Source organism: Ictalurus punctatus, chromosome 28 (genome assembly GCF_001660625.3).
Source record: "Ictalurus punctatus breed USDA103 chromosome 28, Coco_2.0, whole genome shotgun sequence".
Lineage (NCBI taxonomy): Eukaryota > Metazoa > Chordata > Actinopteri > Siluriformes > Ictaluridae > Ictalurus > Ictalurus punctatus.
In genome coordinates, this window is record NC_030443.2 from 13485536 (window position 1) to 13510898 (window position 25363).

The window sequence follows — 25363 nt, forward strand, 5'->3', positions numbered from 1 at the left end:
ATTGTGTCTTGAGGAAAAACTGTAGTTCTGCAGCAGGCTCACCATCAGGTTTAAACGACTTCTCTATCTTCTCAAACAGCTGACAAACTGAGCTCCTGCTCGATTCGTGTAACTGTGAAAAACTGTGATGCCTCCCATGACATTCCTCTGTTAACTCCTGAATGGCAGTGAATCTTGATTCATCTTCTGATGTATTAAACCCACTGTCTGTGTTTATCACAATGGAGTAGTTTATGGCTTGATCGCCGAAGGAGTTCAGGATGTATCTCAGTAGGTTTCTGTCTTTCTGTGTAAAGTCATGAGGCTGTACCACAAGTAAAAATGCATGAGGTCCAGGTCTAGAAAGTGAAACACACTTTTTTATTTTACGATTCAGCTCCTCATTAGAGAGTTTAGGGTCGTACAGATGAGGTGTGTTGATGATGATGATGTATCTTCCCTCCATATGACCTCCGACAATATCACAGTGAAACTCTACTGAATGGGGAGGATCTTCAGTCTCAAACACTGATTTGCCCAGGATGAGGTTTCCCACAGTGGAGGTCTGTGGAAAACTTTTCCCCAAAATAACAATCCTCAGCTCTGACACTGTGAAAATAGAATAGGAAATAGAATAATTAATCTACCAGCAAATAGCTGATCAGAGTCATATCATCACAAGGAATTTTCCTTAATGAGCAGGATGTATAACACTGATCACAGGTATTACTGTAAACAACGGTAAATAACAGTAAACATTAACCACCAGTGGGCATTAACTAACAGTAAACATGAACCACCAGTGGGTATTAACTAACAGTAAACATGAACCACCAGTGGGTATTAACTAACAGTAAACATGAACCACCAGTGGGCATTAACTACCAGTGGGCATTAACCACCAGTGGGCATTAACTACCAGTCGGCATTAACTAACCATAAACATTAGCTACCAGTGGGCATTAACTTACAGTAAGCATTAACCACCACTGGGCATTAACTAACAGTAAACATGAACCACCAGTGGGCATTAACACAATTTTTGCTCATAAATGCGAAAGATTTCAAATATACCTCATTTAGACTGAGTTGGAGATATTAGCGATGTATGGCATACTTGCATAATGTTTGCAAATGTTGCCTTAGGGACCGTCTGGTAATTCCACCCACTGAGTTAAAATGTCGATGTTGTCCATAAACTAATTAAAATGACATAACTATTAACATACAAAAGTCATTTAAAAACACATTCCGGTTGGTCGGAGTCATGACATGAGAGCAATAACAGTGGTAAATCTCGTGCACATCGTAGCAACTTCATCCCGACCATTGCCTGCATTCGGGGGTGCTATGGACCTACTCGACCACGCCCTACGTAACTTAAATTTTCCCCGGTTCTGATGCGTCTGCCAAGTTTCCTGACGTTTCAGGTATGTTTATGCTCTTAAAATCACACGAATAATAAATAAATAAACAAACAAACATGCCGAAAACAATAGGGCCCTGCACCTCGGGTTTGCACCGGAGGCGCGGCACCTTCGGTGCTCGGGCCCTAATATCTCCAGCTCAAAAAATAAGAATGCAAGACACTATAAAAGAGGCACATTTTAAATGATTTGCATTTTTGAGCAAAAATGGGGTTTTAAACATAGTTGATTAGTAATATAATCTTCAATATTAAAACAATAAATTAATGAACGCGTCTTTATTTGTATTTTGTTTTATAATTTTAAACCAAAAGCGAATGAGTGCAACGTACACGGACTCAGTCGAGTAAATAAGTCAAGCCATTGACTGAAGTCATCATATTAGACTGAACACGTGTAAAGATATGAAACTATAATATAACCTAGGGATGCACCGAAATGAAAATTCTTGGCCGAAGGCCGAACACGTTTTTCCCCATTTATTTTACCATTTTTACACCATTGCATGAATTAAATAGTCAAAATGTGCTTTTTACTATTTTGTCAAAAACTAAAATTTCAAAATATTTATTTAACAATGAACTTTTTTTTTTCATTCCAGCAGGCATAGGCTACCAACAAGGCACAATATAACTTTAAATAAATAAATGAGTAAAATAAAAATATTTTGATGTGGTCATCTTTGAGCCCCTTGAATAGCCTAACACTCTGTAAACTACAACTAAAAGTGCATTAAAATGTGCATTGACAAGAGTGCAGAAAATGGTTCTATACGGCAGATTCTATTGGGGATATTTACCGCTCGCGTCCCTGTACACCTCACCGAGTATTATAGTAGATACAGGATTTGTCTGCCTGCCCTTAAATAAATGTCTTTACCTGCTTCCATACTCTACTCCCTTACGTCTCGCGACGTGACGGAATACTACGTGACGGATAACGTGTCCACAGTAAACAATGTAAACAACGTTATAGCAGAATAGTTGTCAACATCCGAAGAGCATGCGGTCGTTCACGTAGCACGTGCATGCGCGCGCCCCCTCATCGTGCCGGAAATGGAGGTCATGAAATTCGCGCGTCTCACTCTGGTTGCTAGGCTATTTGGCGCGTCATCACACACGTCAGTGTTCGGTCAAATTTATTCGGCCGAACACCCAAAGTATTTTTATTTATTTATTTACTGCTATTTTCGGCGAATAATTTCGGTTGCCGAACATTTGGTGTATCCCTAATATAAATAGATTAACAGGAAAACACTTCCTGGATTAAGACGTTGTTTACGCTGTAACTTGTGCCTTCGAGTCGCATTTTTAATATTACACACACATTAACACATTGAAGTGCAAATATCATTTAATTGAACCCGGAATGTTGTTTATGAATATTGTTTAACCCGGGCTTAGTCATTTACATCAGTTTAAACTGAATTATTTTTATTTAATCCCTACCTTCAACCGACGCCATTTCGTGTAGCTGCTAATGGTCTTCTGGTTTTAACGTCGGTTGACAAACCAATTTATGGCGCATTAGCGCCACCTACTGGACTGGAGTGTGGGCAGCAGATTGGCAGGGGTAAAAAATAGTAATAAATAAATGATAAACAAATAACTATATACTAGATATTCCTACTAGAGTACTAAAGTCTCTCACTTATCCCAGTATTTTTCAGATAGTATATTAGGGGGCCATGCATTTTCCCAAATGTTTTCCCCAGCAAGTTCTCTAGTGTCATGTTTTGTTTTCCAAATCCTCAGTCCTTTCCTCCTCATACCTTTTTTTGCAGTCTAACAGAATGTCTTTTACAGTCTCTTGTACTGCAGTGTGTGCAGAGTCCAGTCGGGTGTTTTCCTATTCTGTTGAATGTTAGATTTAAGCCAGCATGACCTATTCTAAGAAGCGTAATTATCATCTCTTCCTTTGGGTTTCTGCCCTGCCTCACACTCATGCCTACTTATTTTTGTATGGTATATATGTGTCGTCCGGTGTCAGCGGTGTCCCAGTGTTCCTGCCATATTTCATGTGTGTGTCCCTTTGTAATGGTTTTGATCTCTGCTCTACTTAATGGTATTTGTATATCAACTGTTTCATGCTTTATCGATCTTTTTGCCAGTACATCCACAGTTTCATTTCCTTCTACCCCTACATGTGCAGGAACCCAGAAGAAGGAAACACTCAGCCCCTTAGCATGAAGTATGAGAAGCAGATAAAGTATTTGGTAAACATTGTCTTGTCTGCATGATGTTTTCTCAGACTGTATGCTTGATAGTGCTGATAGACTGTCAGAAGCTACAGCAACATCTTGGCTCTGATGGGTTTTTTTCCCCAGCCACTGCAGTACCAATAGGACTCCTAATAATTCTACAGTGTACACTCATAGATGATCGGTCGCCCTTTTTTTGACTACTACTTCATACCGGGGAATGAAAAAAGTCGCACCAGTGTGGCCTGTCTCAGGCTGTTTTGACCCATCTGTATATATGAGTAATTTATCCTGATATTGGTCCATATAGTTTTGAGTTATTATCCATTGTGGTGCTATTTTAGAATACTCTTTTAATATTTGCTGTAATCTTGTATCTACAGATGGTTTTATGAATCTCCAGGGTGGTACAGTTGGTATTGCCACAATGGGGTTTACTTGTAGCTGACTGAGACCTGCATTTTGTGCCTTTGCATTTCCTAACCATACAAAGCTATTAAAGTTAGCCCTATCAAACTCTAAGCATTCTCGTAAGATGGCTTTCGTGGGGTGCACCCTGCTAAGCCCTTGTAGATTTACCCAATATGCCAGCATGATCTTAACCCTCCTGATACACGGCTGTCTCCTGTCTCCACCTGTAACGCAGTCACTGGTGATGATTTAAATGCTCTAGTACAGATCCGGAGTGCTTGTGTCTGTTCCATATCGAGCTTTTTAAGATTTGATTGTGATGAAGACATGTATGCCATGCAGCCATAATCAAAGGCGGCCCTCATAAGAGCTTGATAGATATTTATGAACGATGCCCTACTTGCTCCCCAGTCTCGCCCTGACAGACATCTCAGAACATTATTCATCTTTTTACATTTGTTTTTAATTTTATCAATGTGAGGACCCCAGGTCAGCTTCTCATCAAAGATCACTCCTAAAAATCTCACAGCCTTGACCTGTTCAAGATCTATCCCCTATAATTTAAGTGGTACTGTTTTATGACGTTTAGAGAAACATATACCTTATGATTTTGAAATTGATAGTTTAAATCCCCATTCATTTGCCCACTGTTCTACTTTCCCTATTGCATGTTGCATTTTCTTTCTTAAATATTCTATATTCCGACCCCTAACCCAGAGTTCCCCATCATCCGTATAAAGCGACTTTCCTATATTTTCTCCAACCTGATCAAATATGTCTTTAATCATAATATTAAACAGTATCGGGCTACATACACTGCCTTGTACACTGCCTCTCCATGGTTTTCCCTAACTCCGATGTTAATGCTGTGGGTCTACTGTTGGTTTGTGTTTAATGGTCTAATGTGGGTCTAATGATTTGCTTGATGAAAGAAAGTTTGACATTGATGATTTGGCAACCGAGGAAGCAGGAAGTGTCACAGGAAGCAGTGTCCCTCAAGCTGAAGCTATACTTCTAATCTCTTTACTTTAAAATTTTATATATATATATATATATACATATATATATATATATATATATATATATATATATATATATATATATACACACACACATATATATATAATTTTATTTTATTTTTTACATTACTTCTGTTGTTTCTCAACTTTTGAGTGTAGATGAGGATTTGCTCGAGCTGCACATGGTGCTGCTGGAACTGGAGGATGTGGAGAAACAGATCCATGACCTACTCGACAAGCAGGCCCAGCTGCTGGAGCGAAGAACCGCATTGGAAACATCTTGTGCTTCTGTCTACAGATCCAAGGTAAGCACGCAGCTTGGAATTACCACTCCCAGGCCCTCTACGCCATGTGTTTCTCTGTGCAGCGACCGTGCACCCAAGACTTTTTCAGCCCAGGTCTCCGTCATCACGGACCTTGGGTGAACCAGCAGCAAAAGGCGAGAGCCTCTGATGTTCAAGATCCCAACCAGGAACCACTTCGCCCCTCTCCATCAGACCAGAACAAACGCTGTGATCGTCAGGGACTCCGTTGTGCAAAATGTCCGCATCACTTCACCAAAGGGTAAGGTGCACACACATTGTTTTTCTGGTGCTCGGGTCCTTGATGTCGCTGCGCAGGTGTCCGGGATCCTGTAGAAGGACGAGCGTATTGGAGCGGTCGTGCTGCACGCGGGGGCGAACAACATCAGGCTGCGGCAGACGGAGGTTCTGAAGAAGGACTTCGCCAGCCTGATCGAGACGGTACAAGGCAGATCACCCACCACGAAGATCATCGTCTCTGGACCTCTTCCCACATACAGACGTGGAGCTGAAAAGTTCAGTAGACTTCTTGCTTTAAATGACTGGTTAGTTTCTTGGTGTAATGAACAGAATCTGGTGTTTGTTAATAACTGGAATCTGTTCTGGGAGCGTCCTGGGTTGTTTCGTCCTGATGGCCTGCACCTCAGCAGCCTCGGAGCGGAACTGCTGTCAGACAACATCTCCAAGATGCTACACACCAAGTGACTACCTACCGTAAGTACATCTTCCTACAATAACATTAACGTACAATAACGTTCATTATAATCGGTGTTCAATTAATAGTCCAACACCTGTAGTACATACTATAGAGACTGTGACTGTTCCCCGAGCTATACAAATACATAGAAAAGTTCGGAAAGGTTGTTTTAGTAACCTACATAATTAACATAAAATTAGATCATACTGAATACACATCCAGCACCTTTAATCTGAAGTTAGGACTATTACACATTAGATCTCTTGCATCTAAGCCTCTTATTGGTAACAAAATCATTACTGATCAGGAATGTAATTTAATGTGTTTAACGGAAACTTAGATTAAACCAAATGAGTACATAGCGTTAAATGAAGCCAGTCCTCCTGGATACAGTTATCTACATCAGCCTCGTTCAACTGGTAGAGGAGGAGGTGTTGGTCTCATCCGTAGTCAAAATCTAGGCGTCACACATAAACCTAGTTATAAATTTAATTCTTTTGAAATTCTTTATACCAGTATAACTTATGTAGCCACAAAAAATTAGTCAATTCCTCTAATTATTATTTACAGTCCCCCAGGGCCATATACGGAATTTCTTAGTGAATTTGCAGACTTTATCTCAAACCAGGTTGTTTCTGTAGATAAAGCATTAATCGTCGGTGATTTTAATATTCATTTTGATAACCCAGAAGCGCCTCTGAGAACAGCGGTTGTGTCCATCTTAGATTCAGTAGGGGTTAATCAGAGCGTAATCGGGCCGAATCATAATGGTGGTCACACTCTTGACCTCATCTAACATACGGATTAAATATAGAACATATTGTAATTTTTCCACAGTCTGAAGTTGTCTCAGACCATTATCTTATCTCGTTCATAATATGGATTGATCATAATATTTCCACCTCGCCTCTCTACTGCGTAAAACGTACTTTAAGATCAGCTACTGCACCGAGCTTCATCAATAACCTTCCAGAGAGATCAATGAGATTTGAATCAACGTCTGATCCAATAGAAATCGATCAGGCGACTGAATGCTTAGAGTCAACTCTCCGCTACATGCTAGATAGTGTCTCTACTCAAAAGAAAATGAATTAAAGAGAAAAAATTCAAACAGACCACTCGACAATTAGAACATAAATGGCGTCAAACCAAATTGGTAATATATCAAACAGCATGGAAGGAGAGCCTACTGAACTATAGAAAATCTCTTAGCGATACTAGAAAAGTCTATCTCTCCACCTTAATAGGAGAAACAGTGCGGGACTAGTTAGGTGCCAAAAAAAAAGTGGAAGAATAAGAATAATAACTAGACCGGTACATTTCCTGAAGAAAATATGAGTGGTGCCTGACGCAGCGAAACCCGGACGGGGCGCCAATACTTTCGAGAGCCGGACGTTAAGGGCGCCAATACTTTCCAGAGCTGGACAGATAGGGCGCCCGCACAGTTAGAGCTGGCCGTGTAGTGCTCCAGTACTTTTGAGAGCTGGACGCTAAGGGTGCCAATTCTTTCGAGTGCCGGCCGCATAGGGCGCCAATACATTTGAGTGCCGGACACGTAGGGCGCCAATACTCCTAGAGCCGACCGAGTAGGGCGTCAATACTTTGGAGAGCTGGATGCATAGGGCGACAATAATTTCGAGAGCCGGACGCTAAGGGCGCCGATACTTTTGAGAGCCGGACATTTGAGAGCTGTGTAAGAGGAAGTGCTGCCAAGTCTCTGGCAGCAAGGAGTAGGAGGAAGTAAGAGAAGCCTATGTTCTGAAGAACTGTTCATGTTCTGCATGTTCTGAATTGTCATTACTAAAGATTAAGAAGATTGGATCAGTTGTACTGTTTTTGGAATACTTGAAACCCTTTTTGTGGAATACTTGATGCGGCCCAGCCTCACACAGACTCCCCCAGGTAAGTTGAGTTTGAGTTCCCTGCTTTAAAGGGAGTGAACATCTTAGAATGTAGCAGAAAATAGGTCTCCATTGATATACATTGATAATCCCTTTTGGGCTTGCCTTGTCCCTTTTCCCCTTGGTATATTCACTCACTGACCACTTTAATAGGAACACCTGTACACTTTCTCATCATGTGCTGTGCAGCGAGGAAATACATAACATCCTGCTGAGAGAAGTCAAGAGCTGTTACGGTTCATACATCAGAATGGGGAAAAGTGTGATCTCAGTGTCTTTGACCGTGGCGTGGTTGCTGACATCCTGGGATTGTCATGCAAAACAGTCATTAGAGTTTGCACATAATGGTGCCTGAAAAACAAATTTCACTGGTAGCGTCTGTTCTGCAGGTGGAGTTGGCAAGAAAGCTATGGTAGCTCAAATAACCATTCTTTTAAACAACAGTGCATATGTATATATTTTCTACTCCTATCAGCCAAGAACAGCCCTCTGAGGATACAGTGGGCACAGGCTCACCTGAACTGGACAGTTACATGGTCTTCAACTGTCTAGTTGTAAATCTCTGTTTCTCAGGTAACATGAAAGATCCCTGCAAATGTGTTCATTTTTTGCAATATATGAATCAATAAATGCAAAAATGAAACTTAATTGAAACTCTTAAATGTTGAATCTAAAAGGTTTGGTGAAACATATTATAAATGTAAAATGCTCATTGCTGTGTAACTAGTCTATCTGAAAAAAGACACAACAGACTCAGGCTCCCTTGACGCTCCAGACAGGTATGTGTCACGAGTTCCCCTTTAAGCAGTGCGCTGTGGAGCATGTGAGCGCACGTGCACTTTTCCCTTGTTGACAATCGTGACATTTCGACACGTGCATTTGTTTAAGTTTTTGTTATGTCTCCTCCCCGTTCTGTCATTGGTTGTTGTTTCATGTGTGTCTGAAATGCCCTCAGCCGTCAGCCATTACAATGTTGATTATGTCCGCATGTATATCGCGTGCCTCCCAGCACACAAGGCGGAATATTGAGTTATATAGTAGATTAGTTTAGAGTCCTTACAATAGGTTTCTGACCTAAAATATTACGAAACATGATTGTTTACATTAAAATGTAAAAGGTGATGTTAAAGTGCGATAAGGTGATGAAGGTGACATTTTATGTCTAGAAAGTCACTTTTCATCAAAAGTACAATAACAAAACTAGTTCCCATTAATCCTGTGTTCCCATGCACACTTGTGCTCTTTATTCGCTCAAAACGCTATACAGCGTTTCAGAAGGGCTAGGAGCAAAGGAAAGTGTTTTTTCTAACAAACTCATATAATCAATGGCCTGACCTACTCCAATATGATATTTTTCACTTATTTACACATAATATAGTACTATGAAATGTTTCTGACCTAAAATATTACTAAAATATGATTGTTTACATTAAGATGTAAAAGTTGATGTTAAAGTGGGATAAGGTGATAAAAGTGACATTTTATGTCTAGAATGTCACTTTCATCAAAAGTACAGTAACAAAACTAGTTCCCAATTATCCTCTGTCCCCATGCACACTTGTGCTCTTTATTCGCTCAAAACGCTATACAGCGTTTCAGAAGGGCTAGGAGCAAAGGAAAGTGTTTTTTCTAACAAACTCATATAATCAATGGCCCGACCTACTCCAGTATGATATTTTTCACTTATTTACACATAATATAGTACTATGAAATGTTTCTGACCTAAAATATTACGAAATATGATTAATACTAGAATGACCAGGAAAATACACACTTTCAAATGATCAAACAAGTACGTTATATACACACACTGCTATTCAACTTACAAAACTATTCAGATGCAGTTCTGATTTTTCCTTTGTTTCAAATAATAAATTGGAATTGCAATAAATAACAATTTAAACAAAACTGAGAAATGTAAATGTACAGTCTGACCTGGAATCCAGATGTAATGAATGTTCACAAACTCAATTGACACAAATCCAAGAGAAAAGACAATATCCCAAGATGACATTCAATTTCTGAATTTCTTGAATGGGAAAATTCAACATAACGAAGAGGGACATATGGAGATGCCTCTACCATTTAGAAAGCGTCCTCAGCTTCCAAAAAACAAGCAGCTGGCTACAGTCAGATTGAAACACTTAAAAGGAAAAATGGAAAAGAGTCAAAAGTACAAGGAAGATTATATCAAATTCATGGACAATGTCTTTAGAGATGGTGATGCAGAAGAAACAAATGCCACCCCAAAGGAAGGCAACACATGGTACATTCCGCACCATGGGGTGTATCATCCTAGGAAGCCTGAGAAGATTAGGGTCGTATTTGTCTGCTCTGCCAAATGTGAAGGCACCTCTCTGAATGACCACCTCCTCACAGGACCTGATCTAACAAATAATCTGACTGGAGTGCTGTGTAGATTTCGCCAGCATCAGATCGCGATTAATTGCGATGTTGAGAAAATGTTTCACCGCTTCCACGTAACCCCAGAAGATCGGGATTTCTTGAGGTTCCTGTGGTGGGAAAATGGGAACACAGCAAGAGAGCCCAAAGAATACCGGATGCAAGTTCACATATTTGGAGCATCATCATCGCCTGGATGTGCTAACTATGGCATGAAATACCTCGCCAGCAAATATGAGAATGATTACCCATTGGCTGCAGTCTTCATCCGGAAAAATTTCTATGTGGATGATGGGCTTATCAGTGTCGATTCAGTTCAAAGAGCCAACCAGCTTCTGAATGAAGCACGGGAAGTCTTTAGTAAAGGACAGCTGCCCTTACACACATTTGTCTCTAACAACAGAAAGGTTTTGGATGCAATTCCAGAGAGTGAACGGGCAAGTGCAGTGAAGGATGTGGACCTGAACTACAGCAAGCTTCCAATGCAGAGTCTGCTGGGAGTGAAATGGAGCATAGAGACGGATGCGTTCTCATTCAATGTCGTCCTCAATGAAAAGGCAGCCACCCGGCGAGGAATCCTATCAACGGTAGCTAGTGTGTACGACCCATTAGGATTTCTCTCTCCCTACATCTTGACTGGGAAAAGAGTGCTGCAAGAGATGTGCAAGCGAGGTGTAGGATGGGATGAACATGTTCCCATTGAACTAAAGCCAAAGTGGGAAACATGGCTCCATGACCTGAAAAATCTTGAGAAAATTCAAATACCAAGATGCTTCATTCCTGATCAGCTCAGCACAATACAAAAAATTGAGCTGCATCATTTTTCAGATGCCAGCAACAATGGCTATGGGCAATGTTCTTATATCAGGATTGTTGCTAATGAACAAGTACATTGTGCATTAGTCATGGGTAAGGCCAGACTGGCACCCACAAGGGTGGTCAGCATTCCACGCCTTGAGCTCACTGCAGCTACAGTCTCTGCTGCTGTGAGTAGTGTCCTTAGAGAGGAGCTGAAAATAGACCAGGAGTTTTTCTGGACTGATTCACAGGTGGTGCTCGGGTACATCAAGAATGACGCCCGACGCTTTCATGTTTTTGTAGCAAATCGCGTCCAGAAAATAAGAGACACTACTGATCCTAGTCAGTGGTTCTACGTCGAAACAAGCCAGAATCCAGCCGACCACGCATCTAGGGGTCTCAAGGTGGCAGACCTAATAGAATCAAATTGGCTCAGAGGACCAAAGTTCTTATGGGAACAAGAAATTGTTTTCAGCCAAAGATCCCCAGAGCTTCTTGTAGGTGACCCAGAGGTCAAAGTCCTGAAAACAGATGCTGTTGAAAGAGACAGCTTCCTCCATAGGCTGTCAAGACTCTCAGATTGGAATACAACCTTCAACATTATTGCTCGGATTCAGAGACTGGCACACAAAGACAGGTCTGGACCCATTAGTGTAGAGGAAAGAAGAGAAGCCGCTCTTGTGCTCATCAGAGCAGCACAAAGAGAAGCCTTTGAAAAGGAGCTGAAATTGTTTAGTCAGGAATCCACAAAGCTACCAAAAACTCACAAGATGTATCAACTTGACCCTATCTTTCAGAATGGATTGCTCAGGGTTGGTGGCAGGTTGAGAATGTCCTCCGCATCAGTTGAGTTGAAACATCCAGTGATCCTTCCTAAGGAAGGCATTGTCACACAGCTTATACTTGACCATTGTCACAAAAGGACTCAGCACCAAGGCCGAGGTCAAACCTTGAATTTGCTCAGAGCCAGCGGATATTGGATAATAGGTGCAAGCAAGGTAGTGGCCAAGCACATCAAGAGTTGTGTCACTTGCAGAAAGGTGCGTGGACGGACTGAAGAACAGCGAATGGCAGACTTACCTGTTGACCGAGTAGATCCATCTCCTCCATTCTTGTACACCGGAATTGACTGTTTCGGGCCATTCAACACGAAACAATGTCGAAAGGAATTCAAGCGGTATGGTCTGTTGTTCACATGTCTAAGCTGCAGGGCCATCCACTTAGAAATGTTGGAGGATCTCACAACGGACGCATTTTTGAACGCTTTGAGATGCTTCATAGCAATTAGAGGAGCGGTAAGACAAATCCGATCTGACCAAGGTACTAATTACTAAAAGAATGAGTTGGAGAGAGGTCTAATGGAACTTGACAAGGAAAGGATTTCAACTTACCTTGCAAGAAAGCAATGTGACTTCCTGATGAATGTGCCTGAAGCAAGCCACATGGGAGGCATTTGGGAACGCCAAATATGGACGGTTAGGAGCGTGATGAGTTCTGTTCTGGCACAGGCTAAAGGGAGACTGGATGACACCTCTTTGAGGATATTCTTCCATGAAGCCATGTCAATTGTTAACAGTCGTCCACTCACAACAAACACAATCAATGATCCTAAAGGTGTTGAACCTTTGACACCTAACATTTGCTCACAATGAAGTCCACTGTGCCCCTCGCGCCTCCAGGCAAATTTGTCCGGGAAGATTTGTATGCCAAAAAGAGGTGGCGTAGAGTGCAGTACTTATCGGAACAATTCTGGAGCAGGTGGCGCAAGGAATACCTGGCCAGCATAAGCCTCAGACAACAGTGGCATGTGCCCAGAAGAAATGTGCAAGTTGGGGATGTCGTTATTGTCAAGGATGACAATATTCCCAGAAATGAGTGGAAGCTAGCCAGAGTTGTTGAGGCAAGGGCAGATGGTGATGGTCTTGTGCGAAAGGTCAAAATTCAAATAGGACAAAGTAATTTAGGAAAGAAGGGTGAGCGCATAATGCAACTTTCTTTACTTGAGCGTCCAGTTCAAAAATTAGTGGTGCTAGTGGAGCAGAATTCATAGACTAGTATCCTAAAACATTAAACAGGAAATATTAAACTTTCAGACTAAGCTGTTCAAAACCAAGTGTCAAAAATTTGTTTCTAAATGTATAGGAAAATTATAGGATTTATTGTTTATTCAGAATATGGTTAATATAAATCTTTCTTTAAGCCTTTAAAGTATTTATTTGTTATGTTGTTATTACAATAATGCAATGTAAATATTAATAGTAATTTGCCTGTGAGTTTTGTTTTACAAGGGTTGCAGAAATAGTGACACCTACAGGTTAAACTAGTGAGCTGCATTTAAGTTAAGTTAATGTGGTCATGTGATTAGCCTAACTAATAGCAGTGCAAAAATGTGCATGCAGTTTTTTGGTGCTACGCTGTACAAAGAGTTAGGTGCTAAAGAAGAGAATAATTAAACAGTAAAGCGTTACAGCAACTCCTAGATTTCATCATTTAATATTTCAGTAGTGTTGTTTCAAAATAGTTTACTAAAATGGATCAAAGCACACCAGATGTTTGTGTACTAGAAGGAGTACTACAGGCTATAGAAAACGAGAAAACAGAATTAGAGAAGGAATTAGAAACTGAACTTGAAACCTCAGAGAAACAAAGAATTGAAGAACGGTTGGCTGAAATTAATAAAGATCTCCAAATACATAGGATAGGGCTCCATGAGCCAACACCTGGCACTGAACAAGCAGTGAGGCGGTCAGAAAGAGAAAAACACCCAACACAAAAGATGCTTGAGCTCATTAAACAGGAGAGCACAAAAAAGGAAAGAAAGTTCATGTTAACATATGTAACCTTCAAAGCTGAGGTTCAGTATATTAGAACTAAACTAAAGGAAGAATGTTGTAAATCAGACTTAGGCGAAATGATAAGAACCTTGGAAAAGTATGAGTCAGAATTAAAGCAGGAATATAAGAGCTTACGTGCACTGACCACACCAGCCCAAGATATATACGAAGGAGAATGGATATCTGCACATCAGTGACTTCTGAAAGTGCGTTACGCAGATGCTGATAAAGAGTTTAATGCAGAAGCTGTTAAGGAAACTCTTTCAAAATTACTCCAGAGAGAAGACGCAAGGTCAATTTATGGGTCAACTGTGTCAAGAGCTGGAGTGGGTAGTATGCAAGATAGTCAAGTGTCAGTAAAGAAAGCAGAGGCAGCGGCACGCTTGGCATTGAAACGTGCTGAACTTAACAGGGAAAGGGAAATATCTGCACAAAGAAAAGAGGTGCTATCTCAGCAAGAGAAGTTAAAACTGATGGAAGAACAAAGGAATCTTGAAGCTATGGAAGCTGAATACAATGTATATGCTGAAGAGGAATTAAAGTTGAATGCTGAAATAGGAGAAACTAGAGAAATCTTCACTTTGTCTCCAAGTCAGCTTCCAGTGCAGCATAACAGCACTCCATGCACCCAGAATCCAAAAGACCTTTCAATCCCTTTTTGTTCTGAAAGCAAAATAGAACCAAAATCAAATGAAGCCTCGCTAGTTCAAGCATTAAAAGAATCCCTGGCACTGACTAGACTTCCTGCACCAGAGCCGTTCATGTTTACAGGAGATCCACTTAAATTCACTGAATGGCGTACCTGCTTCAAGGCCTTAATCGAAACAAGTTGCACAAACCCAGCTCATAGGCTATATTACTTGAAAAAATACATCAGTTGAGTAGCACTTTCTGTGTTAGAAGGAACATTTTATAGAAGTGATGAGGAAGCCTACACACAGGCTTGGGATGCCCTTAACAAACGTTATGGTCACCCCTTCATAGTTCAAAGAGCATTCAGGGGGAAGCTGAGTAGCTGGCCCAAGATTGGACCAAAGGAATCGCTGAAATTAAGGGAATTTAGTGATTTCCTCATCTCCTGCAAGAATGCAATACCTTACGTTCATGGTCTAAAGGTTTTAGATGATTGTCAAGAAAATCAAAAGTTGTTACAAAAACTCAGTTCTCAGACTTTGTAGCCAAAGAGGCACGTGTTGCTTGCAATCCAGTTTCTTCTCTTTTTGCATTAAAACAAGCAGATGAGAAAAATGGAAAGGAACAGAAGCGTCTCAAAGCCAGCACTCTAGCAATGCCAACAAAGGTGTTTCAAAGATCAAGCTTCACTTCAAAGGACTCAAGTGCATCAGGAAGTTCTACAACCAACTCTCCTGCCACTCAAACCAAAAGACAAATAGATTGTGTGTGCTGTCAACAAAATCACTTTATTTATAAATGTGAAAGGTTTGCAGCGATGCCTCTAGAGGAAAAGAAAAAATCTGTCATTAGCAACAATATGTGCTTTCCTTTACTTTCACACTATCCGTTGTTACCCAGATGAGGACGGATTCCCTTCTGAGTCTGGTTCCTCTCAAGGTTTCTACCTCATATCATCTCAGGGAGATTTCTCTCACCGCCGTCGCCATCGGCTCGCACAATAGGGATAAATTCACACACTTCAAATCTGTAACCTGTCCAACGACATATATGTTTCTATAAAACTGCTTTGAGACAATGTTCACACAATGATTCACCTCTACCTTTGGTTTCCGTTGCCTGTATCGAGTAAACAATTTGTTTTGTTTATGCCAGTGTCCAGTAAACAATTTCGCCAGTGTCTTATGTGAATTATTTGTTTTAAGTGAATTATTTCGCCAGGAAATAATTTTTTTTTCTGTTATTACCATAAAATTATTATTTTTGGTAATCAGTAACGCTACAATACGTAGAGAATAGTTTGATACTCCTTTGAGACCAGATCAGTATCTTAATCTAAACTCTCAGTTATTGTACAACACGACACTGATTAGCATACAGTATATGTGTATGGTAGGCCTGGACAATAATTCAATATATATCGCAATATAATTTTTTTCAATAACGGTGATATGATTTTTAAACACATTTCCGATATTTCGATATACATTAAAACATTTGTCACTGACTGACGTTCAGGGCGCAGGAGTCAGTTTGTTGTATTCAAGCCGAGGAGAATGAGCAGAACACAATTAGCTACGTGCGTGATGACGTAAACCACAGGCACGCAGCCAGTGCTCGGCAGTGTTAAGCTAAGCTCCAACACGGCAAGTTTTCGCTATATGAGTACCCCTGACCGTGATACAAATGCGATTGAGCGAGCTTCCACAAGTGAAGAGAAAGCAGACGAAATAGTGGATAAGAGAGGAAAGACTAATTCTGTGGTATGGAAGTGGTTGGGCTATCTAAGCTCTGATAAACTTCAGGTTTCAGTGCGCTGCAAAATGTGTCGGAGAGCGGTGCCGACTAGCAGCGGGAACACGTCAAATCTGTTCCACCATCTGAAGCAGTTCCACCCGATAGAATATTCTGAGAGGCAGAAGATGAGGCATCATAAAGGTTTAAGCCAACCTTTTGTTTATTTGATCAAATAACAAACCTAATTAACTCAAAACATGGGCACCTGGGGCAAATCAGAGACATGCTCAAACTTAATTCAGTGTCCAAGCGGGAAGTGAACGAAAACAAAAGAGACACGTGACCAGACAGCGGCCGTACCGCAGTGCCCTCTGCTGGCCGTGGCGTAACAAATTCACACATTTATTGATTCCTTTATTTACTCTTTCAATCTCTCAAGCACTCTCTGTCAACTCTGCAAGCTTACAGACATACTGAGAAGCAAAGAACACTACAGATAACAGATCGAGAAATGGAGATACACACTGACTTCTTTTCGGATGCCTAAAAGATATATTGATATAAATTAGAAACAAAACAAAACGGACTCCAAGCAGTTTCCCGGTATGTTTCAGTGGGACTGTCCGGCCACTGTTAGGACTGCACTAAGGGCTGAGTTAGGGGTTTCAGAGAAGCCGGAATGGGTAGTTTGTCCAGACTTTTTGGAAATTTTTCTGGTGGCAGCTGAGACAGGATTCTTTGCTATGAGAAAGAGCCTTCCTGGAATCCTCCCGACGAGGTAGTTAAACTGTTCCTCTCCCAGAATTTTAGACCAGCACTGCGGATCCTTTTCTAGTGAGCTCTTCATTTTGAACCGCACCTCAGGCATGAACATGAGCAGGTTCTCAAGGCACAGCTTCCTGGCACCTGTGTTCACTTTGGAGGTCCAAAGCTGCTCAAGGATGAGATCCAGAGGTGTCATACCCTTGTGGTCCTCAGCTTGCGGTGAAGCCCCATTTCCCAATAACATCATGATGGCGTCTGAGCGTGATAGCTCACATGCTAGATGAAGTGGAGTTTTGCAGTCCTCCATTTGGCCACATCCACCTCGGTTCATGTACGAGCGCAGAGTGGGCATTCTATGTGCCACCTGAAGAATGAGAGCCATGATGTCCATCCTGTCATAGCGGACAGCCATGGCCAGGTGTGGAGCAGTTGATGAAGAGCAGCAGAAATACTCCCCTGGCCTGGCTAGAGCGCTGTCTGGGAACTGATTCAGCAGATATCGTGCATAAGCTCTGTGGTCGTGCTCGATGGCATACAGAAGTGCTTCGGAAGGACAGTATGTCCGTAGCCGGGTGTCTTCTTCACAGTGAAATATCTCATTTTGCGGATGTCCTCCAACATACACACAGGTTTATGGTCCCGCACAGCTTGGTAAAAAAGATAAGAGAGGAGTTTGCCCTCCTTGCACGGGTCATCCATCTCTCCAGCCTGCAGCGCGTATTATATGAGAATTTAGAACACGTTCAGTCGTCACACAAACACATGTCATTAATACCTAAAGTTTACATAATGCCTAATGACCGGGTTCTCCTGCTGTAATACCACTTCATCGTGAACTCTGCGTTCTCGGTATTCAGGAGCAGATATAAGGGTCAGATATAACGGTCAGTGCGCATGCACAGAGGCGACGCTGGCGCGAGAGCGTTGCGTGTTGCCATGGCGATGCAATGCGCCACATTTCGCCTACTGGCCTGAAACATCAAAATATTCCTTTTATACATCATGTTTTATTTTGTGTACCAGCCATCTAAACTCATCAAGCCCATAGCTTTCTCTGTCACGGAACGGGACTGGAGGCGGATGCAGGTGCAGGTCACACTCTTTATTATTTAAACAAGAAACAAATAAACAGATAAACAAACACAGGGAGCGCGGTCTCTACTGACTATACACACTCTGGTCTCCTAGCTATGATCGCTAGCATGCTACACCTTAGCATATACCGTTACACTTCCTTGATGAACCAAACCAACTATAATACTGCGCGATGTGCGCAGTCACACGGGGGGTCGTGCTGCTTAAGCGTGCTGCTTAAAGGGGAAACCATGACACGGTGTAACCGAGAACTTAAAAATCACCAAGCTACCGTATTATTAGAAAGCTGCAGCTCCGTTAGAACAAGTTAATTTAGATCCTTACACTGGTTTCCAGTTAGTTACTGGTTTTTGAGATCAGGGAATGTTCAGCTGGTAATGTCCCAATTTATGGTGTGGCTACTATTTTCGGATACTGGATGCTATGCTACCCACAACTGGAACAGACGGCTTCAGATGTCCCTAAACTTTAGTAAGATTTAACTTCAGACTTTTACATTTACCTCTATCTTTTTTCTGATATCTATTTTGAATGATTGATCTTTTATGTGTGCTTAAATCTAAGCACAATGGATTTCCTTCATATAAAAAGGTTTACGGTTCTAGGACAGGGGTCTTGGAGTAATAGTACAGGCAGGGGTGTGCATGCGTGTGTGTGAGCTGCATTGCATTCTGGAACTTTGAGCCCAACCTTTGCTGTCTCCATTTCTTGTCTTCTACGTTGGATTTCTCATTAATATGACACTGAACGTAGCTGAAAAATGGTGAATGAGAAAAGAAGCTCTTGCTTCAAATCCTGAATGTTATGCCTTATGTTTGGAATTGTTGATTTTTTTTTTTCTGTGCCTGAGCTATCAATGTCCCAATGTGAGGTCAGAGAGCAAGACATCAATGATCCTTTTTTTTTTTTTTTTTTTTACAGAAACTAACCAACACATTAGCACTAAATACTTTAATACCAACATATGTAATGTGTTTCAGGGTGAAGTTTTCCTTTAAGCACACATTCACATAGACATGTCAATAGAAACTCCAACAATCTGTTATAGCACACCAGTACTGGACTGATATTGGCACTGGTTCAGTATCATGCCAACATGCCATTAATGTGTGATCTTCCCTGATGAGTTGAGGAAATGATGAAATGAGGACCACTATTTCCTCAATTTATCATTAGATGAAATAATATTGGCACCCTGACAATCCCCCTAACCTTGTAAGATGCATTATGAGTTATTCATGTTTATTTATCTACAGTATTCATGCTATAAAAACAACTACTCTATTGTGCCACCCTACTCATTACTGCTCCCACAACCATAAATATAACATTCCCAGCCCCAAATCTCAACACCCCCAACAACCTCAACCATATAAAACCACACACATGCCAGTTCTATTAGGATGTGCTTTGCTTCCATTTTCACGAAAACTCATTATTCCTTATTACTCCTTGGAGGGTATGCACACACACACACACACACACACACACACACACACACACACACACACACACACACACACACACACACACACACACTCTCTGCTTCCTGATGAGACCCATGGCTCTATATGATAATCCCTAATGCATCATTTAAAGCTCCTCTTTCACTGCCTTAATATGCTTGAACTAACACTGATTTCTTTTTAGTTAGAGAAAGGGTTACGTCATTAACATGCACTAAGACCTTGTTTCTTGAGTATATTGTCAAACAATATCTACTAATGATTAACCTCTAAGCGGAAGTGTGAGTAGCCCAAGCAATGCACGAATGAGCAAGCTATTGAAATTAGCATCAACAAGACAACAAGACAAATAAATAACCCAATAAACAACTAGTGTTGCTGTCTAGTCTGTGGATCAAATCATTAATGGGGTCCAATGTTCTTGAGCAGAGTAAACCATAGTCAATGGTTAGATCTTCTCTATAATATGACCAATTGGATAAAGGATGTCTCGGAATACTTAATGCAGTGTTGAATCATAATGCTGCCCCAAGTTGAAGAGTTCAGATTGTCACATGAATCTGGAGTAGCCTAAAAGTCTCACAGTACTTCAGGGGGAGACACCATTCAACTGGCTTAGACAGAAAATATGATAAATAATTGCGGAGCGAGTGGATTGTCGAGCACATAGTAGATAGGTGATAGATAGGTGAACCCTATGCTTTGTGACAAACCCTTTGATCGGTCTTATAAATGAACTCATAAACTCATCATCCTTAACCCTGGATTTATTTAATGGTCTCCCATACCATCCGTGTCTAATTTGTCTTATAATATCCTCAGCTCCTGCATTGCCATAGTTTATGCAATTAGCAGTAAAATTGGCAACTCGGAACTCACCAACTACTCGGGATTCCTACTCAGGAAGTCGGGAAGGTCTCCTCAGCCCTGAGTTCAGCATGTGACGTCAAATCAACATGGCTGCTCAAAGCATCAACTGTAAACAAAGTAGCATTTCTTACTTTGAAATGCTATATAATATACTAGCATTTGCTTTTTGATTAATCAACTCAGAAAGTCGGGAAAGGTTCTCAAAGGTTAAGGCTCTGGGCTGCTGAGCTGAAAGTCAGGGGTTCAAGCCCCAGCACCGCCAAACTGCCACTGCTGGGCCCTTCAGCAAGGCTCTTCACCCTGTCTGCTCCAGGGACGCCGTATCATGGCTGACCCTGCGCTCTGACGCCAACTTCCTAATAAGCTGGGATATGCGAAAAAAGAATTCAACTGTACTTTAATGTATATGCGACAAATAAAGGCTTCTTCTTCTTTTCTTCAACTGATATATTAGCTTATAAAACCTTTAACACTGACTATACAGTTCGCTGTTTTGAGGAGGTAAATACACATCACTCATCACAGTTAGCTTGCTGGATTGTCCACAAAAATGGTGTTTGTAGGTCCAACACACTGAGGTAAAGCTTGTGAGTCGAACACAGCCTTTTTACTGCAGTCATGGAAATAGTCATGAATTTTAAACAGGACCACCTGCAGTACAGGAGCACTCGTTTGTGACAGCCAATGCGAAACTATATGTGAAGAAATTATAAGCTTGAAAGTGAAAGTGGTTTCGTCTTCGCGGAACTCTCGCACACGACGTCTTTGCGCTGAGTATTCTTAATGCAGGCGGTTAGAAGAAGGGCAGTAAAACATGAGAACGTGGGCGGCATGCACAGACTTTTTCAGAGGATGGGTGCCTGGGGAAGTCTATTCTGTTCTGCTTCTTTTCTCTCTTCCTTCTTTATTCAACCTCCAAGCCTCAAACCCAGATCCTTAAATTCTCACAATCCAATGTCCAATTTGTATGTACGCTATCTATCCATCCATCTTCTATACTGTTTATCCTTTTCAGGGTCACGGAGAAACCTGGAGACTATCCCAGGGAGCATCGGGCACAAGGCAGGGTACACCCTGGACAGGGTGCCAATCCATCTCAGGGCACAATCACGTACACATTCACACACACATTCATACACTACGGACACTGTGGACATGCCAATCAGCCTACCATGCATGTCTTTGGACTGGGGGAGGAAACCGGAGTACCCGGAGGAAACCCCTGCAACACGGGGAGAACATGCAAGCTCCACACACAAGGCCATGGTGGGAATCGAACCCCCAACCCTGGAGGTGTGAAGCAAACGTGATGTATGCTATCTAATCAGTGGTAAATGATAAATAAATGATCTCATGCTAGAATCTACCACTGAACTCTCCAATACCCTAGAGTACAACAGCTCAAATCAATCAGGATGCAAATTCTCCTTTATGGATGATGGTTTCTAATTCATTTGTGTGTTTCCAATTCACACAGGAAATTTAAAACATGGCAAGATACAAGTAATAGACTTTAAAAAGGGTTGATATCAGACCACAGCATGCATATCTTATGGTGTGTTGCACGTGTTGTGTGGTGTGTGTGTGCATGTACATCTCGCCAAATCTCCTAACTTCCAGCATGCTCATATATATGTCACAGGAAATCATTGAAGTGCCATACTGATTTAGAAGGACACAGAATGATGTGAATCCTCCACTGTCCCTTTTCTTTTCTGAAGCGGTAAAAAATGGGTTGAGGTCACCCACTGTGTCCGAATATAGCTCCTGCTAAATGCATTACCCCTGTGCTACCGCTAACTGGCCCACATTCGGCGCGTCTATGAGACAGACAGGCTGGTCAGCACTATTTCAGACTGCACATATGTGTGTGTTAACATGGCCAAAACAGGGGCCAAAAACACAAGGAAAAACCTCCAATGCATAACAGACGAACCACATGGCAAGTTAGTGCTGTGTTATATTTAAGTACATGTCCGTGTGTACAAAATTAAATGCTCTGTCCACTACAAGTCAGGTCAGAACCAAAACATAACATCTTTGGCTGGCGGGTTTCCATGCCAACACGTAAGATGTTAGCGACTTCACGTAAACTATTCTAGGACACGTATTTGTCGCTGTCGAGCAGCACGGAGATGTCTTCTACAGACATGGACACACTCTGCTTCTCTTTACATTCCGTAACTGAACGTGACGTAATGAAGGTGTTGCTTAATTTTCACGATTTATATTAACGCGCTCGTTCGAATGCGTTATTGTTTCTATAGTAAAAACTTACACAAGAATTCGTATGGCAAATGAACACATAAGGTGATGTTTAGTTAACGGTTTTGGAAGGAGTCTCCAGTGTCAGTGATTTGTAACAGTCAGAGGTCAAGTTTTTCGATGCTGAAACATCTTTGGATGAAGGGATTTTCTTTTTCCCATTACATGCCAAGCTTCAAGTGAGAGAACAAAAGAGACGCGGTGTGAGAATGAGCGTTTACAAGAACTACCTCGTCTCGCAGACACCCGACAGCATTAAACAGGAAAATAAATGTGCAATGTGTTATTCGTAAATTAATAAACAGTGTAATCCCTGGCAAGTTGCTGTGGTTTAAGTGGAATAAAACACAACAAGACCCGCTGTTGTTGTTCGCTTTGTATCAGGCTTTAGTCTTTGACTATTTTCCTACAACAGCACGCCCTATTATGTGTTATTCCTTACTTATTCTAGAAAATTAGTACAAGTTGCTCTGACGTAAACAAGACACAAAATTGTCTAGAAAACTACATAAGTATAAGAGCAGAAACACAGCTATAGTTTACTCAGAGTGTTACTGGTGTTGAGTCACATTATGCCAGACTGCCCCCGTTGTTTTTATTTTGATGTTGCATCGTACAGATGTTCAGTATTCATTTCTCAGCAATCGGCTTACCTTTCTGAACCCTTGCGCCTCATGGTTGTTAAAATCCCCATACAGAGAATGGTGACGTTTTCCGAGCATGCTGGCATTCCCGTTGGTTATGGTACTGCGGCCCAGGTTTGCCATGTTCACAGTGTCTGACGTTCCCTTCTCCTTTTCAGGCTTCTCTTGCTCGGGATGTTCTGGTCCAGCTGGAGGTTCAGGTTCACCCACACTGGAGGCAGTTATAGGGGAGAAGTGCTGCAAGGGTTCAGGGGGTTCCGGTCTGGTGCATAGGTCATGCATCGCTCCCTTTCACTGCACGCTGAGTAAAGCAGGGGGGTCAATACTGCCACAGAAGGAGCACATTAACCAGCAAGGCAACAGGAATGCAGTGTCGGAGTTTCATTCAAGGCTGAGATGATTACGACGGTCGATGCTGAGATACAGACTTAAGAAGCGTCAACCCGTTCTCATTTTAAGCCTCCAACGTAAGTCGACGACACAGAACAGAACGACGTGAAAAGCAATAGGGGTTCTTTTTAAAAAAACGAGTGATCCAACATAGGCTGACTGGAGTTTGACGTAAAAGGATCAGCTCGTACGCGATGCACATGCACAACTTATTAGTTAAAGACTAACCTCCAGGAGTCACGTAGAAAAGCAAAAATGCACAGTCACAGTATGCGAGCGCTCAAGCTGGTGCTTATTCATAGAAAAGCAAGAACTGTATCACGTTGGAGTGCAATAGCTCTTCTCTTACACTGTAATGGTAAAATGTACAGGGCTTAGCAGTCAACTGTGCAGAATGTCCTTCAGAAACATAAAAACTCAGGTGGTGTTACGTTGCTTACTGGGGTTTATGTCCGCGTGAGACAATTTAGTCCAAGTCAGGATACGTGTGCGTTACTGAAAAAAAATTCGGTCCTAAGGATGCAGTTCTAAAGCTGTCTGAAACACCACGACATCTCTGTGCGCTCCCATTAGATGATGGTCCCTGCTGCTTCACAGGATCTTCACAGAATCTGTCAAAACATGCAGAATGCCTATTTAAACAAATGCTTTCTAAATAAGCTTCTCTATATTCATGTACGTTTGTACATTATGTATCCTTCCTCTCCTCCTCTCTCTCTCTCTATCTCTCTTAAATGCTCCTCTTCTGGAATCATGCCACATCAGGAAGAATGGAGAATAAGACGGAGCAGTCCTCTGCTGCTTCACTGCTGCCTAATCCGTGCTCTCCGAGACTACATTATATCCGAGAGGATCACGAGAGGAAGAAAGCTCGGCTGAAACCTGGCTGAAAATGCCAGTGTGTGTTTGTGTATCTATATGATAAAGAGGGAGAATGGGGGTGGGATGGCTGCATTCAGCTCACCAATTGCAAGCAGGCAGGCTCTGCGTCACAGCCAATCACAACTGGGGGGGGGGGGGGGGGGGGGGGTCATATAACTAAAGTATATGTGAAATGGCTCCATATTAATTTCTGTAGCTATTACTAGGATGGCTGATTTAATCAGCACGAGGGATTGCGTACTTTCTTCTGATTACCTTTATTTTCTTGTTCCTTCTAATGTGCTTCCAGTAAAGCCCATTAAAACAACAACTACATTTTTTACACTCCTACAGAACTATTGATTTTATAGAACAATGTCAAATGACCAGGTAGCCCCGGTAAGAAATTAAATTAGCCCAGATTCCCATGTAAAATGAATCACATTCAAATAGAGCTAATGAGGGCTAAACTGTGCACTTCGGCTTTCTAAACTGAAACACTGATCGCTCTTTCTTCCTTCTTTTCACTTTCTTTCTCGAACACGGGCAAAATACCACACTGTATTTTCATCTCCTCCTGAGATCGTAGCATCAGAATGGTGCATTTTAACATCGCAGCTCAGCAGCAGGCCACATTTCAGTCAAGATTAAAGAGAACACATTAAT

General features: G+C 41.6%; 1 protein-coding gene and 1 pseudogene across 4 annotated transcripts in view; both read right to left on the minus strand.

Moving 5' to 3' along the window:
• LOC108260065 (GTPase IMAP family member 7) overlaps window positions 1–25363 on the minus strand; it is a 33318-nt gene that overhangs the window by 5338 nt on the left and 2617 nt on the right. The window contains exons 1-2 of one of the 4 annotated variants that reach the window (XM_053677052.1): window positions 23456–23770; window positions 43–588 (exon numbers count right to left, since the gene is read on the minus strand). In XM_053677052.1, the coding sequence (XP_053533027.1) occupies window positions 43–445 (403 nt within the window). In that variant the 5' untranslated portion in view covers window positions 446–588; window positions 23456–23770. Of the gene's footprint in view, window positions 1–42; window positions 589–2285; window positions 2448–2854; window positions 2881–23455; window positions 23771–25363 lie in introns of those variants that run through there. The other 3 variants (XM_053677050.1, XM_053677051.1, XM_053677049.1) reach the window with 3 other exon arrangements.
• Window positions 16617–19368, minus strand: LOC108260067 (ankyrin repeat domain-containing protein 9-like; annotated as a pseudogene).